Source organism: Sus scrofa, chromosome 4 (genome assembly GCF_000003025.6).
Source record: "Sus scrofa isolate TJ Tabasco breed Duroc chromosome 4, Sscrofa11.1, whole genome shotgun sequence".
Classification (NCBI taxonomy): domain Eukaryota; kingdom Metazoa; phylum Chordata; class Mammalia; order Artiodactyla; family Suidae; genus Sus; species Sus scrofa.
In genome coordinates, this window is record NC_010446.5 from 9,825,195 (window position 1) to 9,848,756 (window position 23,562).

Here is a 23,562-nt window from a genome sequence, read left to right on the forward strand (position 1 = left end):
AAATTCTTACCCGTCTCCTCTGCCCATACAGAGGCTGTCTCTTCATGTAAAAAGAGAGAAAAGACAACCAGTTGTTGGAAAGAGCCGTGCAGGGCAAGGCCGGGTTGGGTTTTAGAAATCCTGGAGCCCAGGGTTCGCACTAGAGTTTCATGTGCAGGGACAGGCTGTTCCCAGGTACCCTACGTGCCACTTTCTAATTAGGAGAACTTGACCAATTTCCTTAAGCTCCATACGCCTCAGTTTCTTCCCCTGTAAAATGGAAATTATGATTCCCATCCTGACAGTTACTTTGAAAATTACTAGATCAGATAATGTGTATAAAAATCAAAGCGCTGCCACCAAGTGGGCCTCTGGTTATTCTTTTGCTTCCTACGGGATAGAATGCAAACCTACCATCCAGAATGATACAGTGGGATACTTCTGTAAGGGACGTGGGCTGAGGAGCTTCCTACGAAGGGCTGACATCTAGTTGGGCGGACCGAAACGTGGTGGCCACTCCAGTGGTACAGCCCTTGAGTGGTTCCACACCGATCCATTGAGCAGCTGCTTCTTATACAGGATGGCACCTATCATGCAGGGCCATGAAGGATGCTATGGAGAAAGGAAGCCAAATCCAGAAGCACCTGGAGATGGGCACGAAGGCTTCTGAGAGGAGAGGACACCTGAGCTAATGCGTGACAGAGGAGTAAGGCTTAGTCACATGGATATGATTTGAGAAACAGGACACTGGAGAGGCAAAGCACTGAGACATGAGCCAGTAGGGAAACAGCTGTGAGAGACAGCTGGTGCATAGTGAGGCTAGAACGTTTGTTTGAAAGTGAAAGAAAATCTGGAGTTCCCATAGTGGCTCAGCAGTAATGAACTCGACTGGTATCCATGAGGATGCAGGTTCAATCCCTGGCCTCCCTCAGGGGGCTAAGGATCTGGCATTGCCATGAGCTGTGGTGTAGTCACAGACACAGCTCAGATCCGACTTAGGATGACCTGACTATGGAATGTGGGAGAAAGAAAGACAACAGAGATGAGACCAAGTTTTCTGGCTTGAGAAATGGTGCAAATGGTTTCCCCAAGAATAGGGAGCAGAAGCCTGGGGTGGTGGCAAGAAATGATGAGTGGATGGCCGAGACCTCCAAATGGCGATGCACCACATCATCTGTATGAGGAAACCTACTGGCACCATGATTAGGAGAATGACTCTCCCCCATTCCCGGAGTCTGACCACGTACCTTCTCTGTTTCCAGTACTTCGTCTTCACGGGGGTGTTGGCCATGGTGACCTGTGCAGTTTTCCTCCGACTGAACTCCGTCCTGAAGCTGGCTGTGCTGCTGATCATGATTGCTATCTATGCCTTGCTGACCGAGACCATCTATGCAGGGCTCTTTCTGCGCTATGACAACCTGAACCACAGTGGAGAGTAAGTGGCCCCCTCTGCGTGTTCAAAGAGTGCTCGACCTTCAGTGGGAGGTGGGACCACTGGGAAATGATGGATGTAGAATTACTGAATCTGGGCAATTGATTGCATATTGACATGTTTCTCATCCTATGCACTCTCAGGCTTACAAGTCTAGGCAAAATCTCTAGTTTTCAAGTTTTATCCTGTGTATTCATTACAGACCAATTCATGAATTAAACCTTGGACTAAATCATAGCGCAGGTCTCCCCAAATCTAATAAGATTCCTTCAACTTTCATAGCACCAAGATTTGTAGGGTCTGATTGTAATTTTGCTGTAGCAAAATTAATAATGGCAGACACTGCACACTGAGCACTTCCTATATGCCTTGCATTTTGTTATTTTTGAAATAGAACCCCCCCAAATAATATATTAGCCTAGATTCCTTAGAGAACAGAGCCTGAGGCAAGCATGAAGTGCTAATGCAAACCCAGAGCAGCAAGAGAGAAGGAAAAGGGACGTGAGGACGAACAAGATGGGAGGCAAATGTGAGCTAATGCCGTATTATGCTGACCACGTGAACTGTGAAGCTGGTGCCTCGGAGATGCGGTCATTTGTCCAGCTGGAATATCTCTGGGTGGGCACTGAGGGAGGGAAGGCGTCCCAAGCAGAGGAGGGGGTAGGAATCCTTGGTTCCTTCCTGCTCCTTTCTCCCATCAGTCACTGTTCATGCTCTGGATGTACTTCCTGGTGACGTCACTTGGCCACTTCCGCAGCCCTGGAGGAAGCCAGACCCCACACCTGCATTATGGAGTTTCATGGGGCTGGACGTGATGGAAGGAAGCAGACTCTGAGCATGAGGCTGATTGGCCCCAGGGTGGGAAGTACGTAGGTCCCACTGAGGCCAGAATATGTGCCCAACAGTCTGAGAGAAAGATGAGGTCAAGATAGTTCCAGAAACCTCAGAACATGTGCCGGATACTAATCATGGGAACATCTATGAATACACTGGAGATGAACGATGCTAACCAGTAGTCAGGTTACTTCTGCCTTTTTAAAAGGATACAGTATTTCAGATATTGTTGAAATTCCCTTCCCCAATATCATCCTTTTCTCCTCCTCCCAAGAGTCAACTTCTAATGCACTTAATTTATATCCATCTCATCCATGTGTTTTATTTATATTTATTATGTCTGTATCATGTTATTGATAAAATTCTTGTGTTGTAATGCAATATAGTTTTTAGATCCATCCAGTTTCACATCTATAGATCTAATTTGTCTTAGCTGTTGAATATATGTATTATGCCATGTGAACATACCAAAATATATTTATCCTTTGACCTATTAAAAGGTTATCCATGCTTCAGTGACCATCATCGAAAATATCTCCTGGGGTTTATGTCTAAAAGCACGCTTGCTGGATTGTAAGGTATCTGCATTTCCACTTCTTAAAATATTGCCAAATAGTTCTCCCACAAGGTTGGAGCAATTTCTTCCTTACAAACAGTCGTCCTTGTAAGTCTTACTGAATTCATCAGTGTGAATTTTATCTCACTATTTTCATGAGTAGTTCATTGATCATAAGTAAGTTTGTGCATCTTTTGTTGTTGATTGACCATTTTCAGTAAACTTCCAGGTCATATCTTTGTCTGGTTTTTCTATGAGGCGGTTCGTCTTTTTTTAGTGGATATTTAAAGGTTCTTTATAAATCCTAGATACTAATTTGCATCTGTTATGCATATGCATCATCCACTTTATATCATGACCCTCTTTAACCCTCACAGCAACAATCTGAGGAACACAGGCTCAGAGAGGTTCAGCCAGTAGGTAACAGTTGATTTGAACTCATCTTTCTGGCTCCAAAATCCATCTTTGTAAATACTGCATTCATCTTTCTCTCTATTTGATTTTTTAATTTTTTATTTTATTTTATTTTTTTGCTTTTTAGGGCCACCCTCGCAGCATATGGAGATTCCCATGCTAGGGGTAGAATTGGAGCTGTAGCTGCTGGCCTACACCGCAGCCACAGCAACATCAGATCTGAGCCACGTCCGAGACCTATGCCACAGCCTAAGGCAACACTAGATCCTTAACCCACTGAGCAAGGCCAGGGATCGAACCTGTGTCCTCATGGATGCTAGTCAGATTCATTTCCACTGAGCCATGATGGGAACTCCCTGCATACATCTTTCTTAAATCGAGATGAAGAATCTCTGACCACACGCCCAGAGTTCAAAGAAAATCAGAACAGTCTCAAATTAGGTAAAATAATTTGTGGTAACAGTTAGCCATGGTCAAGCAGAAAGCAGCACAAAAGGGGCAAAGAGGATTTCCCATTGTGGTGGCAGCAGAAACGGATCAACTAGTATCCATGAGGACATGGGTTTGATCCCCGGTCTAGCTCAGTGGGTTAAGGATCCAGTGTTGCCATGAACTGTGGGGTGAGTCGCAGATGTGGCTCAGATCCCACATTGCTGTGGCTGTGGTGTAGGCCAGCAGCTGTAATTCCGATTCAACCACTTGCCTGGGAATATGCCATGGGTGTGGCCCTAAAAAGCAAAAAAAAAAAAAATTTAATTTTTTTAAAGAGGGTAAAGAGATATATGAACAAACTAGGCCACCTTTGAAAGAAAATAAGAATTAAACCATCTAAATTGATTCATTCAAAGGGAAACACAGCATTAATGGAGCAAGCCAGGGATTTAGCTTCAAATCCAGACTCTACTGCATTAGCAAGTCCCTTCCCATCTCTGGACCTCAATTTACTCATCGGTGAAGTGGGATAATTACATTCTAGTGTGTGGCTACACGCGGCTCTAAAGTGCCCAGAACACGGTAGGTGATCTGCGTCTGTTCATTCCTATCCTCTCCTTCCTTTTTAGGAGAGAGGTTTAGTTCTGAATTGTTTTAAGTTCTTAAGCAAGAGCTTGTAGTTAGATGGTTCATTAGGATTGCGAAAATAAGCACAACCCCAGAGTCACTGCTGCTGACGTTCAAGTGCTTTTCTCAGCGTCTCCCTGACTCAAGGTCAATTATCGGTTAGTCTTGCATTGACTCACGCTCTGCTGTCGACAGAATTAAATTGGTAAGGAAGGGAAGAGCCTGCTCAGCATCATAAATCAATGGGCCAGTAGTCACTGTGCCCACTTGGCAGCCAGTCTGCCCCTGCTTTTGGGACTTAACCAGCCCTCTAGCAGCTCACCCTGGTTTCAGGCATTTCTGCGGGTTGTTCTTGGGATCGGGTACCTGGGAAAGTACAGAGAATCTGGCACGGGGCTGCCTGCCTGCAGCCATGTCGATATGATCGCAAGTGCTTCAAACTCCCAATCTGCTCGTGAGGTCCCCTCCCCAACACCCCCTGCCTCTATGGAGGATGCTGAGCCTCAAACAAGCAAGGTGCCCTTACTCCAATATCTTAGCAGGGCTGGAGATCCATCCTCCTCAGCCTCTTGTAGGAAGTCGACATCATGAGATTTGTGAAGACGAGTTTAGGGGTTAAACCACCTGTGTTCAAATCCCAGCTCCACCATCAACCAGCTGTGTGATGTTGAGCAAAGTAATTAAAAGTGACTTACCCTCTCGAAGCCCTGTTGTCCTCATCTGTGCAGTGGGGATGATGAGTTCCTGCGTGATGGGAATAGATGAGACACCAAATGCGATCATGGAAACAGCACAAGGCCCCGCAGAGACAAACACTTGATTCATATTAACGATTATTGTCAGAAATGACCCCTTCTAGTCCACAAATACTGCCATTCTACAAGTATCCTTACTCTCATCACTGGACCGCTGGACCCCACCTGATCTCCCAGCCTCTACTCTCAAGCTCCCTCCTCAAGCCATCTGGTCAATCCATTATCCTTCTTACAATCCTTAAGGGGCTCACTGTTGCCTCTAAGGAGCTAGAAATTCAATCTGTTTGTCAAGAACTTTGAAGCTCTCCTTGGAGTCCCACTGACTCCTCCAGCCTTGTCTCCTATACATCCACATATCACCTTTTATAGCCCAGTGCCAGCCAAGCAAAACCATGTGCTATTTACCAGATAGGCTTCTGCACACACGTCCTTTAGCCTGATGTATGTCCACCTTGTTCCAGTCCATCAGACTCAAGGACACCTGCCTCCGGAAGCCCTCTTTGATCATTCTTCATTTTCTAATCTGTGCACAGAAATTTTTTTTATCATTGCCCTTATCTCTGTCTGTTCTACTCATTAATTTCCATAGCTTCTTCTTTCATTAAAATAGGAGCTTTTGAGGGCAGGGGTCATTATTCATGGTCATATTTTTGGCACTTAGTAGAGCATCAGGTGTCCAATTAAATGTTTGTTGAATGAAATGTGAAATGAATGAGTGACCAATAGAAATACTAGCTCATTTGGAATCACATTGTACTATTAATTCACTGGAAAATAAGTGTCATCTCTCTACTTCCTTATGATTTTGGCTCATCATTACCCATAAACCATGTGGTCCGCATCCTGTAAGCACGAGCTGCTTTCAGAACTGAAGTGTCGTACCTTTGCTGTGGGCATTGTTAGGCCCTGCAGAATCGTGGATGGATAAGACACCGTAAAAAGCTTAGAGGCAAAGCAATTACAAATAAGTACATGTAGCAGGACACAGTTGCTGCTGAAATAAAGCATCATTGAGCTCTGGAGGGATAGCCAGCCTTCACCATTCACTAGACCTGTGAGTTGAAGTGTATCATTTAACATCTGAGTCTCAATCTCTTCTTTCCTAGAGTAGGGATATACGATTTTAAGTGTTGATATAACAAAGCAGGCAGTGTACGCAAAGTGTTATTAGAAGTATGGCATAAAGTCAGCTCTAAGCAAATGCAGCCATTAGGATTGCAACGGAACAAAAGATAAATTCAGACTGGCTGGTTTATTTTGGGTTTCACAGGGCAGGGGGGGAATGGGAACTAATAGCTACATTAAAATCTGGCATTAGACACGGAATGACTAATGCTCTGAACTTGGTGTCTGAAATGTGAATTCTCGTCCTGGCTGGGACCCAAATCAACTGTGTGACCTTGAGAAAGTGCCTTCTTCTCCTGGGCCTCCATCTTCTACCTGTAAGATAAAAAGCTTGCAAGGACTATTACATCATGTACGGTACCCTGAATATAGATGAGGATGGATGCATTAAACTCACATTGCAAAGTGCTTCATTACATAGAATTATTTTCGTAACACGTACTAAGTGCAAAAGTAGGTTACCAAACAGTCTGAACCATAGAATCCTAAATTTGTAAGCACAGATATATTTTTGCATGAAGGACGAGGAAATGGCATTGAGTTGATTCCAAATATTAAAACTTGTCTTCTCTGGGTGACAGGCTTAAGGACAATTTTTATTTTTTTATTTGTGAATTTGTATCAGTTTCTAAATTCACTACAGTTAGCACGAATACTTCTATGATGGTTAACACTCAAATATTAATTTTTATGAGACATCAGATGAGATGATCTCTAAAGATTGTGGTACCCTGAGAATCGTACTCTTCTACTCATGTCTTCACTTAATTATGTCCTTTTCAATTAGCATAAGGAGAGGGTAGTATTATTAATACAAATAAATTAATTAATTCAAAATGTCCTTGCTTTTGTTTCTGCCACCCAATATCTATATTACAATAGCAATACAATTTTGTACATATTTCAGCCATTTGGCCTCTTTGGAAGTCCTTTAAATAGTCACAGAAGCTACCCAAAAAAATCCCTTTTAAATTCAAATCACAGTTCTTTCTGAATGTTCTTTGGCCTGGCTGACTTAGTGTGCATATTCTGTAGTCTGTACTCAGCCCATATTTTTTCCATCTGAAATACATCCTAAAGACTCAAAGACCATTCATAATTTTCCTTCACTTTCCTTCCAAGTTTGATCTAGTCATCTCTCTATTTTTGGTCAACCACTGCTTTTGAAATGAGTCAAGAGGGATTTATGTTTTCTCTTGAAAGTGTGTTTTAAGTAACAAATTGCTGTGCTTAAAAAAGTCTTCTGTGTCACAAAGAAAATGATATCAGAAGTGCCATTCAGGGCAGGAGTTCAGGCTGTATTCACAAGGAGCTAAACTTAGGACATCTCCCATTCAAACTGCTAACCTCTACAATCTCTCTTCTGCATGGATGCTAGAATATTTTTTCCCCTACAACCAGGTCACATGATGGGTTGTAGGGGTAAAAGCCACGTGAAGGAGTGATTTCGTAAAATGCCATCACCAGGAGCAAGAGCATTGCTGGAGCTCTACAGGGTAAAGAGAGGGAGACAGGGCCAGGCACCATGGGCACGTTACCAAGATTTGGTCAATTCAGTCTCACAATTAGGGAGGTAAACACTGTGAGTCTTTCCCAAAGCAATGAACTAAGGCTCAGAGATGTTAAGAGCATGTCCAGGGTCAAACAACTGGTCAATAACAGAGCTGAGATTGGAACCTGGGTCTCTGTGGGTACAGAGCTCATGACTTTATTTTGTCCGGAGTCCCCAAACGTCAGGGGCCAGAGAATTAAGTGACAAGAAGGAAAGGGAAGTGCTGGAATGTGCCTAGTCCCCAAAATAAGCACTATAGTGACAGTGAATGAATGAAAGAATGATCAAATCCATCCTAAAATTCTGGGAAATAATACACAGCTCACAGTCAAACCCTCTGCCCTTGAGCACTGGTGATGGACAGCCCAACTAGATCTGAGCACTCTCCCCTGCTGAGTCTGACTATGGCCTTGAACTTGACATATTATGTTTTCTTATTCTCCCTACTCTAGAGGCTTGTAAACCAGCTAGCTAACCAAGATGTATGTCTCATACCTGTAGAACCCATCCCACCTTTTCCTCCCAAAGTCTTATCAACCTTTAATATTCAGCCCTTGAGTTTTCCCTAAATATCCGGCCTGGGTTACTTTCTCTTCCCAGATATCCCCATGGCAACGAGCATATATCCTTCCTATGGAGTGTATTGTGTTATGAAATCATCTGCCTCTTTCACTGTTTTGAAGGCAAAAGCAATGGGGGTTCTTCAGATCTGCATCTTAGCCTGTGCCGGGCACACAGTAGATGCTCAGTAATTATGTGCTTTGCTGGGGCTAGAGAAATAAGAAATACAATAATGAGTATCATCCATTATTAGCATCTTATCGCCAAGGAGAAGCAGGTGGAACTAGGAATTCACAAATCTGAGTCTCGTTTCAGCCCGCAGGGTTCCTCAGTCCCCTGGCTCCCCGTGTGCACAGTACCTCCCCAAGAGAAAGCACATTTCCATACCTAAGTCCCCATTCTACCTGGAGAACTGGCTGGGCCTGGCCCTGTGTGAGCTGGGAGGGTCTTCTCATGTACAGTCAGGTGAGACGCTGGCCTCGACAGCGGGGTTCATGCCTCCGGTACCCTAAGTCCTGTGCTATTTCTGCTAGTCCCCACTGAGACCAGAAGTGGAGAGCTGGAGATTGCCTGGGTGCAGCCCTATTAATGCCCATTCTAGTCTCTCTGAGCACTGCACCTCCTCTGTGATGGCCCCACTGTGCCATCAAGCCACATCAAAGTTGAGTGACTTCTGCGTGAGTTCTGAGTATACGTATGCTTGTGGTTGGGAAGCTATAAAACAGTGGAGTCATGTGACCTGGTTGTAGGAGTAAAAAAAAAATGTACTCAATGCCATGTAATAACCTAGCAGCCACGCATAAAAGAGATTATAGAGGTTAACAGCAGGAGGTAACCGGAAGCCATGGGGCTGTGCTCGGGCGGGCGGTATAGGTAAACACAGAGAGAAGTGGGTGGGCTGGGGATATAGTTGGGTGGAAGAGGGGATGGGATTTGGATATTGGATGGTGAGGGCTGACTCGTAGTTTTTTTTTTCGTTTTTTTTGTTGTTGTTGTTTTTGTTTTTTGGTTTTTTTTTTTTTTTTTTTGTCTTTTTGTCTTTTGTCTGTTGTTGTTGTTGCTATTTCTTGCGCCGCTCCCACGGCATATGGAGGTTCCCAGGCTAGGGGTTGAATCGGAGCTGCAGCCACTGGCCTATGCCAGAGCCACAGCAACGCGGGATCCGAGCCGCATCTGCAACCTACACCACAGCTCACGGCAACGCCGGATCGTTAACCCACTGAGCAAGGGCAGGGATCGAACCCGCAACCTCATGGTTCCTAGTCGGATTCGTTAACCACTGCGCCACGACGGGAACTCCTTTTTTTCGTTTTTTGCTCAAGCACCTGGGTGAGTGGCTGAGAGGGCGTTGCCTGAGATAGAGAAACCCGGGGAACAGAACAGGAGGTAATGGAAGCAAGTCACGACGTCCATAGAGTTGAGTTGTCTGGAGCATTTTGACTCTGGGTTTCCTTCTGCAGCCAATGGAAGCCTGTCAAGGAGACTGTTTATTCCCAGGAGCCACCTGTGTTCATGTTCAAAGCCCAGCATTAGTTTCTCCAACCCTTTGCCTCCTGGCCTAGCTTGTCCTGAAAAAGACTTCCTGTGCTAAAAGGAAAGAGAAAGCATTTTGGGAATCAAGCAAGGGATTCCCTGGCCTTCTGAATCCCTTTGACGGGTGAAGTGCATGTCTGTGACTGCACTTGCCGCCAACCAGCTTCAGCTGCCTCCAGCCTGGTCTTCTAGAAGGCCCAGGACAGGACAGGTCAGTCAGGATTGTGAATGGAGTGTCGGCGATTCACTCCAGGAGAAGATGACTAGTGAAGAAGCCTTTATTAAAAGATACAAGACCAGAAATAAGGGTAACAGGGAAATTTACTCAATACTGTGTAATGACCTGTATGGGAAAAGGATCTAAAAAGGAATAGGAGTTCCCGTCGTGGCGCAGTGGTTAACGAATCCGACTAGGAGCCATGCCATGAGGTTGCGGGTTCGATCCCTGCCCTTGCTCAGTGGGTTAAGGATCTGGTGTTGCTGTGAGCCGTGGTGTAGGTTGCAGACGCGGCTCAGATCCCACGTTGCTGTGGCTCTGGCGTAGGCCGGTGGCTACAGCTCCGATTCGACCCCCAGCCTGGGAACCTCCATATGCCGTGGGAAGCGGCCCTAGAAAAGGGCAAAAAGACAAGAAATAAATAAATAAATAAATAAATAAACAGGAAGAGATGTATGTATATGTACAGCTGGTTTACTTGGCTGCATACCTGACATTAACATAACTTTGTTAAGTCAACTGTATTCCAATTAAACAATTTGTAAATGCACCTCTAAAGAAAAAGAGGGGATGCTTGTCTTCACGTGGACTTTTTTTTTTCATTTTTTAAACTTTTATTGAGGTATAGTTGATTTACAGTGTTGTGGTCTTTTCTGCTGTACAACGAAGAGGTTCTGTTATACATGTACCCACACCCCTCCTTTTTCAGATGATTTTCCCATATGGATTATCACAGATGAGTGGGCAGAGTGCTCTGTGCTGTACAGCAGGACCCTGTTGGCCAGTCATTCCATATGCCATAGAAGTCCCTGTGTGTCCATATTCACATGGACTTTTGTGACAGGTAGAAGAGCGCTTTGCTATCTAGAAAAATGTGTTCTGAAAATAGAAGGCATCGTTATTAATGTGAGTGCATCATCTAGATGCTGCATTCTAGCATCTTCTACCAGGTATGACTGATTTGATCTCATACCCTTGCAAGTCAATTGATTTCTGGATTAGCCTATGGGAAAACCCTCAGCACAGCTCTGATCACATAAGAGGGAGTCCAGAAAACAACGGCTTCTTTCGTGGTCTCCCACTCCAGTCTGAACGTCGGTTTCCTAGTAAGTCTCCTGAGGTCTCCCCATGTTTGTCAGTAACCATCCTGCCATTTGCGTTTCTTCTTCCAACAGAGATTTCCTGGGGACCAAGGAGGCATCGCTGCTGCTGATGGCCATGTTCCTGCTCGCTGTGTTCTACCATGGACAGCAGGTAATCTGACGTTTGCCTCTAACTGGCTCTGGGCACCTGGCGTTTCCTACCGCCATGAAACTGGCCGGAAAAACCTCCATTCATTTCCACAACAAATGACTTTTAGTTGCTTATAGCAAGTTGTGATTCTTAACCAATCATTTCCTAATATAGACCACTTAATACAAAACTGAGGCGTTCCCATTGTGGTTCCGCAGGTTAAGGACCCAGTGTAGTCCCAGAGGATGCAGACTCAATCCCTGGCCCTGCTCAGGTTAAGGATCCTGAGTTGCCACAAGCCGTGGCATAGGTCACAGATGTGGCTTGGATCCATTGCTGCCACGGCTGTGGTGTAGCCCTCAGCTGCAGCTGCTATTCAACTCCTAGCCTGAGAACTTTTATATGTCACAGGTGCAGCTGTAAAAAGATAAGTAAATAAATAAATAATATAAAATTAAGATGAGGACGTGGAGACTAATCTGGTTTTCACTCCCTTTGGGTGTATCTCTTTCAATGACACTATTGTCCAAAAAAGAAAGGGAGCTTTCAACTTCTGCCTGAGGCCACCTGGGATCCCTCCCAGTTCCATTGCCTATAGACAAAATGATGACTACAGAAGTTGTGTGCCATACAAGACAAATATTCAGGTTTGAGGAGCACCCGAGCCAGGGTTCTAATTCTATCCTGCCTCTGAGCAGTTTGTGGCCTTGGGCAAACTTACTTATCTCCCTGAGCCTCCGTTTTTCTTCTCTCTAAAATAAGATAGTCACGCCTAACTCGGGCTGTTTTGAAGAATCACTTGAGATGATTTTTGTGCACTGCCTTATAGAAATGTGGGACGTGCTTCATAACGGATGTATCCTAAGTAGTAAAGTACCTACCATATTGATGCCACTTCCCCATGAGCCAGGATCTTCCTACCTTTTCATGTCCGTATCTGCCAGGATCTGGGGTAAGCATGGTAAACAGCCTATATAAAACCCTATCCCTGGACCCAAGGGTTCCAGTCTCCTGGAGAGCAGACCCTAAATAATGCAATGGGGTGGGGTGCATGTATGGACCAGATTTGTCCAAGGACCTTGAGAGTCAGAGAAGCAGGAAATTATCCTGCATGGGAGCATGGTAACAGCCTTCACCCAAGAGGTGTTGCCTGCTCTCCGAGACCAGTAGGACTTCTCTGTGCAGACTGGGACCATAATCGCAGCAACAGTCATCACTGGGAAGGATGCTCGCTTTCAGGTAGAGCCAGGCCCTGTCTGCTTCCCTGATGCTCTGGATCCCAGTCCATCCTCTTCTGTCTGTGGTATTTCAAAAAAAAGTAACCGGGAAAGGAGAAAAACAAAACAGGAAGAAGATCAGCCAGAGCAGAAATAGAAACATACCACTGGGAAATCACCATGGAAACAGGGAGGTAACGAGCCCTGAGGAATCTGGGATGAAACAGCCAAACACCCTAAGAACCTAGAGGTGCATACACAAAGTTATTTGTAGCAAAGCGGATGGTGAAATGTAGTCAAGGGGAAAAGAAGAGTAAACAAAACCTGTCGGTTGCAGAAAAGGGGGCAGGAGTGAATAGGTATCAAGCTCCTCCTGTGTTGGGTGGCTGACACTTCACCTCTCTTATTTAATCCTCCCAACAACCTGAGGTCGCCATTGTCAGTCCGGTTTTGCAGATGAAAAAAGTCAGGCTACTCAGCCAGGGAGTGAGAGAGCTAGAATTCAAACCCAGATCTGTCTCCCGAGCCCACTTTCTGGATTGGGGAAAGACAGAAAGAATTGTCTGCATTCAGTCCTGCAGGATGACTTTACCTTTGCTTTCCAATAGTAGCCACATGGTGAGACAATAAACCAGATGGTGAAACAATCAACCAGATGTCCACGTCTGGCCATGTGTAGAATTTCTACATTTAGGGCTTTCAGTTATTTGTGAGAGCTGGGGTTATGTCCGTCACATCTGGATGGCTTCTAGTTACAGGCGAGAACTCCTTAGTCTGATGTGCAAGTGACAACCTATTTGTGGGCTGTGAAGAGTGAATCAGACAAGGCAATCCTGTGGAAAGACATACGGGCACTCCATCACCGAGGTTTTCAACTGACAAGTGAGAAATTCTCAGAGACAGCTAAGAAAGACCAAGTTCAGAGTTGGCCGGGGGTGGGGGGGTCCTCCTTCCATATTAAGGATGTTTCTGTCCTCTCTCTGTCACTTTAAGGAATTGCTTTGTGCCCCGTCAGGTCCTCCTTCCTCCAAACCCTTCTAACATTCTGATTCGATTTATTCTATTCCATTTGTCCTGGGAAAGCAGGTAACCTAATCCCGCAAAGAATGTGCATGAAGTAGAAAGATGAAAGTGAATAAATAGGGAGGGCCTGAGTGCTTAAGTGATATCTGATATTTTTCTTTTTTCTTTTTCCCTTTCACAGGGTTTGGAAATTATGTAACCACATCCCTTAACTGTAGCAGTTACAGATATAAGCTTTGGAGTCGGGTAGACACTATTCCATCCCCACCTCTGCCACTCCATAGACAGATGACCTTCAGTCATTTACTTAACTTTCTGAGTCTCACTTTTCTCACCTGTTAAATGGGTATAATAGGGAGAGGTTCTATAGGTTTGTTGTAGTATTATATGAGAATAGAGTTATAATATACTTCCCGCAGTGGTCTGCACTAGAAAAGCTGCTCAAAAATTGTGAGCTATTAATATTTTACTTTGAAAGCAAGCATTTGAGATAAACAGAGAAAGTATTATTATCCATCTGGTCCCCAGGCAGCAGCAGAGACTATAGTCATTTAAGGTCACAAAGCCAATAAGGAGAATCAGACAGAAACAGGCATCTAAGCACTGAAACTTCAAGGACCATTCACTGTCCTCCATCTGCGGCTGCCTGTCAGAGGATGCTTGGCGGTCACCCAGTCCTAGCATCCGTCAGAGTCCTATTCATCTGGATCAAATCTGTCCATTCCTGGGTTTGCTACCTACTTCTACATTTTCCCTTTGTGACTCAGAGGCCCTCTATTTTTATTAAAGGCTGAATAATCCCCATTGATGCCCGGTCCACGGCAGCATCCTGGTGGGATCATGTGTAATTTTGCATCTCCAGAGTGACGGAGGTGGTTATGTAACTGAATGATTGGGAAATTTCATCTTGAGCATATGTGGAAGCGATATGCCAACCACTGCCCCCTCCTCTGAGGCAGGTGAACATTCTGGATGTTGGACAAGGAGAGCAGACAGCCGGGTGCCTCCCACCTCGGGCCTGATTCACTTGCAGCCCTAAGGTTTGGGCTCCACCCCAGCACCTCCATTTAGAGCAGGGGAAGAATACGTGTGCGTGAGGCAGAGATGAGGAGGTCAGGTCTCCAGTCACTTACTTCCGGGTCTGATCAAGACAGGCACTGGAATTGTGCAGCTTAGAACGAAAGACCCAAGGCTTAGAACCAAATTCTTTATTTTATGTTATTGTCTTATTAGGGCCACATTATGGCAGCATATGGAGGTTCCCAGGCTAGGGGTCAAATCAGAACTGTAGCTGCCAGACTACACCACAACCACAGCAACGTAGGATCTGAGCCACATCTGCGACCTACACCACAGCTCATGGCAACACCAGATCCTTAACCCACTGAGTGAGGCCAGGGATCGAACCTGCATCCTCATGGATACTAGTCCGGTTTGTTAACCACCGAGCCATGACGGGAACTTCAGGAACCAAATTCTTAAGTTTATATCCCACCGATGCTCCAGGGACAATGGGTGACCTTGAGACACTCAACCTCCTAGACCCGCCATTTCTTTACTTGTAAAGTGTAATGATCTAGCGAGAGTTGGAGAAGAGCTGCACAAGGTCACGGACATAGAGTCCAGAGGTTAAGAGCCCCAGCTTGGAGTCAAAAATGCCCTGAGTTCAAAACCCAGCCTCTATTTGTGCAGCCTTGGGCACCTGACTTCTTCTTACTGTGCCTCCGTTTCCTCGGCCGTGAAATGGGCGGAATACAGTAACTACCTTGCTGAGCTATTGTGTGATTAAAGGACCTTCTGTACATATGATGTGCCTGGTCCAAGGCAAGAACTTAGCCAGTGTTAGTTTCATTCTGTCACAAGAATCTGGCACAAAACATATGAACAATGGATATTAGTTCCCTTGGTTCTCTTTTCACATAGCCAGTGCCTTGATGGTTTGGGAAAAACCAGGAGACTGCACTAACAAAGCAAGTCACTTTTATTTTTCTTTTCTTTTTTAGGGCCGCACCTAAGGCATATGGAAGTTTCCAGGCCAGGGATCGAATTCTGTGCCACAGCCACAGCAACACCAGATCTCAGCTGCATATGCAAGCTACGTCACAACTCCAGGCAACGCCAGATCCTTAACCCACTGAGCGAGGCCAGGGATTGAACCCGAGCTCTCATGGATACCAGTCAGGTTGCTGAGCCACAGTGGCAACTCCAACTCCCACAGGAGCTCTTGAGCAAATGCTGAAGCACGTTCACTTTCAGAAACTTGGCGTCCTTGCCTTTGTTTTATTCTGCTTTTCTTGTCACGTCTGCTTTCACCACGCTGCGCTGAGATGACCTCTTTCCTTTGTGTGCACGCCTGGCACCATGCAGCTGACAGAGTACTCACTTATCTCCCTATGCACAGCCTCTAGCACATAGTAGGTACCTTGGATCTTTAATCAGTGGGAGGGGAATACTTTCCTTCCAAGGAGGTCTAAGAATATGTGATGCCTGCCTTCATGAGACTTGCTTTGACAAGAGACAGAACTGTGGTTGAAGTAAGGAACATGCCTTGGATGCGGCGATCTGCAGTCACCTGGCCAAATGGTGTGTTCTTGCCTTGCACTTGGAAAATTCTTGCTTAAGTCACCTCCAGAATCCCCTCCTCATATTTTCTAATTCACACTCACGTAGATGAGGGAGGTCCCCTTGTGGCTCAGCAAGTTACAAACCCAGCTAGTATCCACAAGGATGCAGGTTCCATCCCTGGCCTCGCTCAGTGAGTTAAGGATCCAGCATTGCCACAAGCTGCCGCGTGGGCTGCAGATGCGGCTCAGATCCCAAGTTGCCAGGGCAGTGGAGTTGACCAACAGCTGCAACTCTGATTCGACCCCTAGCCCGGGAACTTCCGTATGCCACAGGTGCAGCCCTAAAATAACTAACTAAATAAATAAAAAAATTCACTTCGATGAGAGTATTTCAAAAAAAAGAGGTATACATTTTTCTCTTGCTTTAACCAGTCATGCATTTTTAAAGGGGGAAACAAAACCCTTCCTTTGGAAAAAGTTGTCGTGGCGCAGTGGTTAAATCGAAAAATGAGGTTGAGGTAAGATGGTTGGTGTGTGGATCAGAAATCCCGTTGCTCCTCTGGCTAGCCTGCAGCTTGGACCAAATCCAATGAAAAAACCTTGATGCTTTTGAGTCTGGAGGGAAGCAAACTAAAGCATAGTTTTGATCTGATTTCATCCACAGATGCTTTAAATTATAGAAATACCTGATAAGTCCACATCTTAGACATTTCCGAATTCTTTCGCAGGCATCATATCCTTGGGTCCATAAAATGGATGGTATGATAATCCATGTCCCTTGAATTAGACAAAATGAAGGCAATTGTCCTTATTTTTAGAAGGGGACCCAAAATACAAGTCAAGTGAACTTCCTACGGTCAACTCGGTAAAACAGTCAGGACTAGCATTCCTATAGTATTACTGAGTATAACCTGCTGCCACCACTTATATTTTTAAAAAATGACTTCTGCACTATTTGGAACATATGCAAAGGTATATTAAATAGCAGAATGAACGCACAGCTTCAGCCATCATCAGCCCCTCCCTTATCTTGTTTCATCTACACCCTATTTACTTGCTCACTGCTTCTTCCCAATTCTTCTGCAGCCAATTCCAAATGTCCTATCATTTTGCCTATAAATAGTTCAATACGCACCTAGAAGATAGATTTTTAGCCTAATCACAACACTATGAACAGGCTTAAAAAATAAAACAGTAGAGGAGTTCCCATTGTGGCACAGGAGAAACGAATCTGACTGGGAACCATGAGGTTGCAGGTTCCATCCCTGACCTTGCTCAGTGGGTTAAGGATCCGGCGTTGCCATGAGCTGTGGTGTAGGTTGCAGATGCGGATCTGGCGTTGCTGTGGCTGTGGTGTAGGCCGGCAGCTACAGCTCCGATTGGACCCCTAGCCTGGGAACCTCCATATGCCACAGGTTCGGCCCTAAAAAGACAAAGAAAAGGCAAATAAATAAATAAATAAAACAGTAATTCTTTAACATTTTCAAATTTTTAGGCAGTGTTTCAATTTCCTAATTAGTTTATTTTTTTAGGTTTGTTTACACTGGGATGTAACTTAAGCCTATATATTGCCATCTGTGTGGCTTAGTCTCCATCTTCCTTTCTTGAAACGTTTTGTGGGAGTCCCTAACCTCTAGAAGGTCTCTCAAGCTCAAGTTTGTTGATTGCATCCTCTAGGGATTTTGAACATGTTCCTCTGTCCTTTGGTTTTTTTCTACATTGGTAGTTATGTCTAGAAACTTGGTGAGATTTAAGTTCAGCTTTTTTCTGCATTAAAAAAAAAATGTAACTGGCTGATTTTGTGAACTGCTATTAAGAGGCATGCAATGTCTGCTTGTCTCTATTTTGTGATTTAGGAGCTATTGATAATAACTTACATTCATTTATTTTATAGGTGTGATATTCCAGTTCTATCAATCCTTTTCATTTGTTAGCTGGAATACATTTTTAAAGAGACACTTCTCACCAACAAGTTATTACTTCCAAGTACAGCTCATAAAGCAAAGGCAGGATAAATGCTTAATGCTCTCCCTAGAAATTTGTTTCCTCTAAGTTTCCCAGTAAGTCAGTTCCTGGGCATCATCCAGATGTGACCAACGAGGCTTTGTTTTTTAAGCATTATTATGAACTTAGGCATTTTAACATATTTCTGTGTTTCACTCTATTTTAATTCTTCTTCTTCTTAAAGTTCAACTTGTCACATCTTTGACAAGCGAAGGCCTATTCCTTTCCACATAACCCCAGCAGTCTCTGGTAGTCTGCTTGCTTTCTGATGTAAAAAGATGTTTCCGGCTTGAACATTTTCTTTCCTAAATTTCACCCTTTTCTGCAAAGAAGGCAAGGTCACTTTTGTAGGAATTGGTATTTTAAAACCACAATTGGACACGGGGAGGGGTCACTGGTACTAGGTTTTCACTGTTTCTAGGCCCTGAGTTCAGCAGGCAAAGCCAGGAAGTACATACGTATCGATCCTAAGTGCCCTATAGTGATGTTTTTCAATTTCCATAAGACTATATGGGCTTTTGACTTAACCTTGTCAATCTCATATCTGGCATCTGCATCTCCTTTTTCCCTTCCTGAAAATCTGGGTTCTCAGTGACATCAACACAGTTACTCATTTGCTTTATCCTACAAGTCAAATACAATAGTCTAACAATAATATTACAAACGTTACCACCTATGAGGTGATGGTTGTAAACAGTTTTAAGATTCTTTTTCAGCTCTTTTTATCCTCAGCCTTTTCCCCTCTAGGAACGTGCCAGCAAATTATTGCGTTAAAGGGCGTTTGGAATAGTTCCTCTCTCTGAGATTGTACATGTAGGTTCATTTGTCAGTTTGTCCTCACAGAGCTTTTAAAAAATCCATTCATTTTATAATTAAGTAAAATATTTCCATGACTCAAAAGTCAGGTTTATAAAACAAGGTATTATTTTAACAGTTTAAATGCATCCCTTTTCCTCCACCCCTCCCTTCCTCATCTCATCAGTAATGGGTTTTTTATGGGGATTTTTTTATACCTCAATTTTTTTTTTTATGTCCACACCTGAAGCATGGAAGTTCCAGGCTAGGGGTTGAATCAGAGTTGCAGCTGCAGCCTAAGGCACAGCCACAGCAATACAGATCCTAAACCCACTGAGTGAGGCCAGGGATCAAACCCGCATCCTCACAGACTCTATGTCAGGCTTTTAACCTGCTGAGCTGCAACAGGAACTCTTACACCTCAACTTTTTTTTTTTCCTTTTTTTTTTTTTTTTTTTTGCTTTTTAGGGCCACACCTGCAGCATATGGAGGTTCCCAGGCTAGGGGTCTAATCGGAGCTGTAGCCGCTGGCCTACGCTACAGCCAGAGCAACGCCAGATTCAAGCCATGTCTGCAACCTACACCACAGCTCATGGCAACGCCAGATCCCTAACCCACTGAGCGAGGCCTCCTGACCTCGAACCCGCAACCTCATGGTTCCTAGTCAGTTTCACTTCCGCTGCACTCGACTTTTTAATAAATAAATTAAGAAATATATACAAGTGGAAAGAGAGGTGTAGTTATCTCCTATCCTTAGATCAATGGTGGCACGCTGTCCATGCCTTTCTCCACCTCAGAGGCCAGCCCATCAGAGGACATATGGACAAATGGTCTTCATTTCTTTTTGTAGCTGCATATAATGATTTCATTCAACCAACACAATGAACACTTGGATTGCGCCCAACTTTTGCTCTTGTAAATTCTGTGGCATGAGTAACCTCGTGCCTGTGTCTTTTCCTATTTTTGCCATCCACTGAGGCTGGCACATAAGACAAAGAAAAGAACTAGCTGGATTTTATTTAAGCCCTTGAATTCAGGGCCTCTGACCATGTGTTTAATGGTGTAGCATATTGTTCAACAATTCAATGACATTTGAAATAGTGACATTTCCCAAAGCTGTGGGAAATAGGGTTTAGGAGATTCTTTAGACGCTGTCCACTTTCCCATGCAAAGGGAAGCTAAGACTGGAGGAAACTAATGGGCATTGGAGACCTCTTATGAGCCACATGCTCTCCCTGTAGCTCCCTAAATAATTCCTATTCTAATCTCGCATGGTCATGAGTACGCCTCCCAGTTTTAGAGATGAGAAAACTGAGATGACGTAACGAGTCCAGACTATGATGTTTGACTGTGGGACCAGGACTCTAAGCCATATTTGCCTCACAACTAAATCCACAATCCTCCCGTTATTAGCTCATTCCTTCCTTCCTTGCTGCCCAGTGATGGAGCTCAGGTCTGGAACTGGACTATGAAGTTACACTCAAATCCTGGCTTCCCCGCTAACAAGCCTGTGACTTTGATCAAGTTACTGAAGCATGTTTTCTTCCCGTTTCCTTGCCTGGAAAACAAGGAGAGATAATGCTGCCTTCCTGTGAGGGTTGTCGTATGAATGTGGATTCCTTAGACCAGTGCCCGGCACCATCTAACGAGCCCCCTCTCAGGGTTAGCTGGCTTTATCATCAGAACGTGTTTGCTGAGTGGACAGATGGTGACTGAACACCTGCCCTGTGCCAGGCTCCTTGCTACATGGTAGGGGGTGTGATGTTGAGCGGATGAAAGGCCCCCGACCACCCCCTGACCTCATAGTGCCTACAAAACAGTGGAAAACCCAGGCATTATCAGATAATCACACAGACAATTACAAAATCGAAGGTGCCATAGAGCTAGGAAGGGGAGGGACACAGCCCCATGAAATCTAATCACCTTCTGGTCTCTTGGTGTCCGACAAAAAGCCTCCCGCATGTCCAGCTCAGGCTCTACGTCTGTCTCAGTTGTGAAGTTTCCGGAGAAGCCCTCGCCACCTCCCGCGGTTGTGCACCTGACCCTCTCCTTGTCTTTCTCTCGCGGGAACTGCAGCTGGAGTACACGGCCCGCCTGGACTTCCTGTGGAGGGTGCAGGCCAAGGAGGAGATCAACGAGATGCAGGAGCTGAGGGAGCACAACGAGAACATGCTCCGAAACATCCTCCCCAGCCACGTGGCCCGCCACTTCCTGGAGAAGGACCGGGACAACGAGGTGAGCCCAGGCCCGTGTGGCCCCCGAGGCAGGGGGGCCGGCCGCGGGAGGGGGGCCGTGGCACGCAAGGATTCCCCCCGCCCCCCCGGCTCTGGGAGAATCCCACCGGCCTCTCGTGAGCATGTGAGCGTGGAGACCAGGCCCATCACGTGGTTCTGGGCTGCGCAAACTGCCCAGCGCTGTGAGAGGCACAGATGGCCTCCCCGGCCTCTGGGACCCCGTCTGTAAGATGGGTGTAATGAGATCTCTAGTGCAGCACTGAATTGGAATTTTAAAGTTTTATATCAGCAGGAGAGGGAGTGGGAGGAACTGGGGCTTTGGGGTTAGGAGACGCAAACTATGACATTTATAATTGATAAGCAATACGGCACAGGGAGCTATATCCAGTCTCTTGCGCTAGACCCTGACAGAAGATAATATAATAAAATGAATGTGTATGTATATGTATGTACATATATATATTTATAACTAGGTCACGATGCTATACAGCAGAAATTGGCACATTATAAATCAACTATCATTTTTAAAAATTATTTAAATTTAATCAAAAAAATAAATAAAGGAGTTCCCATCGTGGCTCCGAAGGTATGGCCCTAAAAAGAAAAAAAAAAAAAAAAGAATCAGAAAGAGCATGGCTGTGTGTCCACATACAACTGAATCACTTTGTTGTACAGCAGAAAGTATCACAACATTGTGAATCAACTATTCTCCAACAGAACTTTTAAAACATGAAAAGGCAAACACACACAGGTCCCCTGCCAGGAGCGACAGGCAGGGGCAGGTGTGGTCAGGGGAACACCCAGCGATGCCCACTTCTGATCTGTGACTGAAAGACAGGAAGGTCACAGGCACAGCAAGGGGGTGGGGAAGCGGCAGGACCCCTCAGGTCGGAGGGAACCCGCAGCGCAGAGACACTGGGCCAGGCTGAGCCTGGGGTGCCCACAGAGCAGGACCAGGAACTGCATGGGTCCCCCAAGGCCGTCATAACAAAGGCCACAAACTCCGTGGCTTGAAGCAACATTTATTCCCACGGTTCTGGGGGCCAGGAGTCTGAATGAAAGTGCTAACAAGACCGTGCTCCTCCAACGCTTCCAGGGAAGAACCCTCCTCCTCTTCCAGCCCCTGGCGGCCCCACGTGCTCCTGGGCTTGTGGCCACATCACTCTGATCTCTGCCTTGACCACAGGGCTTTCTCCCTCCTTATAAGGACCTGTGTCCTCCTGTCTTATAAGGACCCCAGTCGTTGGATTGGGGGCTCTCTCCCTCGTGGCCTCTCTCTATCCTCTCTATCCAGCGTGACCTCACCTTAATTACATTTGCAAAGACCTATTTCCAAACAAGGGGACTTTCTGAGGTTCCCGGTGGACGTGACTTTGTGGGGGACAGTGTTCAGTCCATTCCAAGGATGAAGGGGGTGAATGATGTGAGGAAAGCTCAGGCCAGGGCCTGGCAGTCGGGTCTTCAGGACTATGGTAGGGTTTGGGGCACCCTCTTAAGTGCGGTGGGAGCCTTGGGGAGGCCTGTGTTCCCCGATCTGATCGGCTGCTGGTAGAGGGTAGGCAGGAGGGTCGCTGGACTGGAAGCCAGTTGGGAGACCCCAAAGTAGCCCAGGAAAGGGCCTGGTGAGGAAGCCCCAGATGGGGCAGCGAGATGGAGAGAGAGAGAAGGGGGTAAACTCCAGGTACCTTTACCAGCTGCAATCCACAGGACTCAATACTAGAGAGCAGGTGGGAGGTGGGAAATAAAAATAAAAAAAAAAAAAAAACAAAACAGGGGAGTTCCCGTCATGGCGCAGTGGTTAACGAATCTGACTAGGAACCATGAGGTTGCGGGTTCGGTCCCTGCCCTTGCTCAGTGGGTTAACGATCCGGTGTTGCCGTGAGCTGTGGTGTAGGTTGCAGACGCAGCTCAGATCCTGCGTTGCTGTGGCTCTGGCGTAGGCTGGTGGCTACAGCTCCGATTAGACCCCTAGCCTGGGAACCTCCATATGCCTCGGGAGCGGCCCAAGAAATAGCAAAAAAAAAAAAGACAAAAAAAAAAAACAAAAAAAAACAAAAACAAAAACAGGGTGTTCCCATGGTTGTGTTGCAGCAGAAATGAACCTAACTAGTATCCATGAAGACACGGGTTTTGGCCTTGCTCAGTGGGTTAAGGATCCAGCATTGCCGTGAGCTGTGGTGTAGGCTGCAGACTCAGCTTACATCCTGAGCTGTGGTGTAGGCCAGCAGCTGTAGCTCCAATGCAACCCCTAGTCTGGGAACTTCATATGCCTTGCACAAGGCCCTAAAAAAAAAAGAAGAAGAAAAAAAAAGCCATTTAGCTCACCTAGGAAACGGTAACTCAAGGGAGAAGTGAAAGATGCCTTTAAATGCCCAAAGGGTCTTCCCATGAGAGGGACTGGCTTTACTCAGTGAGATGCCAGAGGGCGGAGGGAGGGCCCTGGACAGTCAGGGGCCATATCTCTGTGCTCTGCGT

The 23,562-nt window shown here is 45.5% G+C and overlaps 1 protein-coding gene across 3 annotated transcripts in view; it reads left to right on the forward strand.

Annotated features, from left to right (window-relative positions):
* Window positions 1-23,562, forward strand: part of ADCY8 (adenylate cyclase 8) — a 221,668-nt gene that overhangs the window by 179,797 nt on the left and 18,309 nt on the right. For all 3 annotated transcript variants that reach the window (XM_021088905.1, XM_021088903.1, XM_021088904.1), the window contains 3 exons: window positions 1,242-1,414; window positions 11,193-11,271; window positions 20,930-21,088. In XM_021088905.1, coding sequence (XP_020944564.1) covers window positions 1,242-1,414; window positions 11,193-11,271; window positions 20,930-21,088 — 411 coding nt within the window. The remainder of the gene's footprint in view (window positions 1-1,241; window positions 1,415-11,192; window positions 11,272-20,929; window positions 21,089-23,562) is intronic.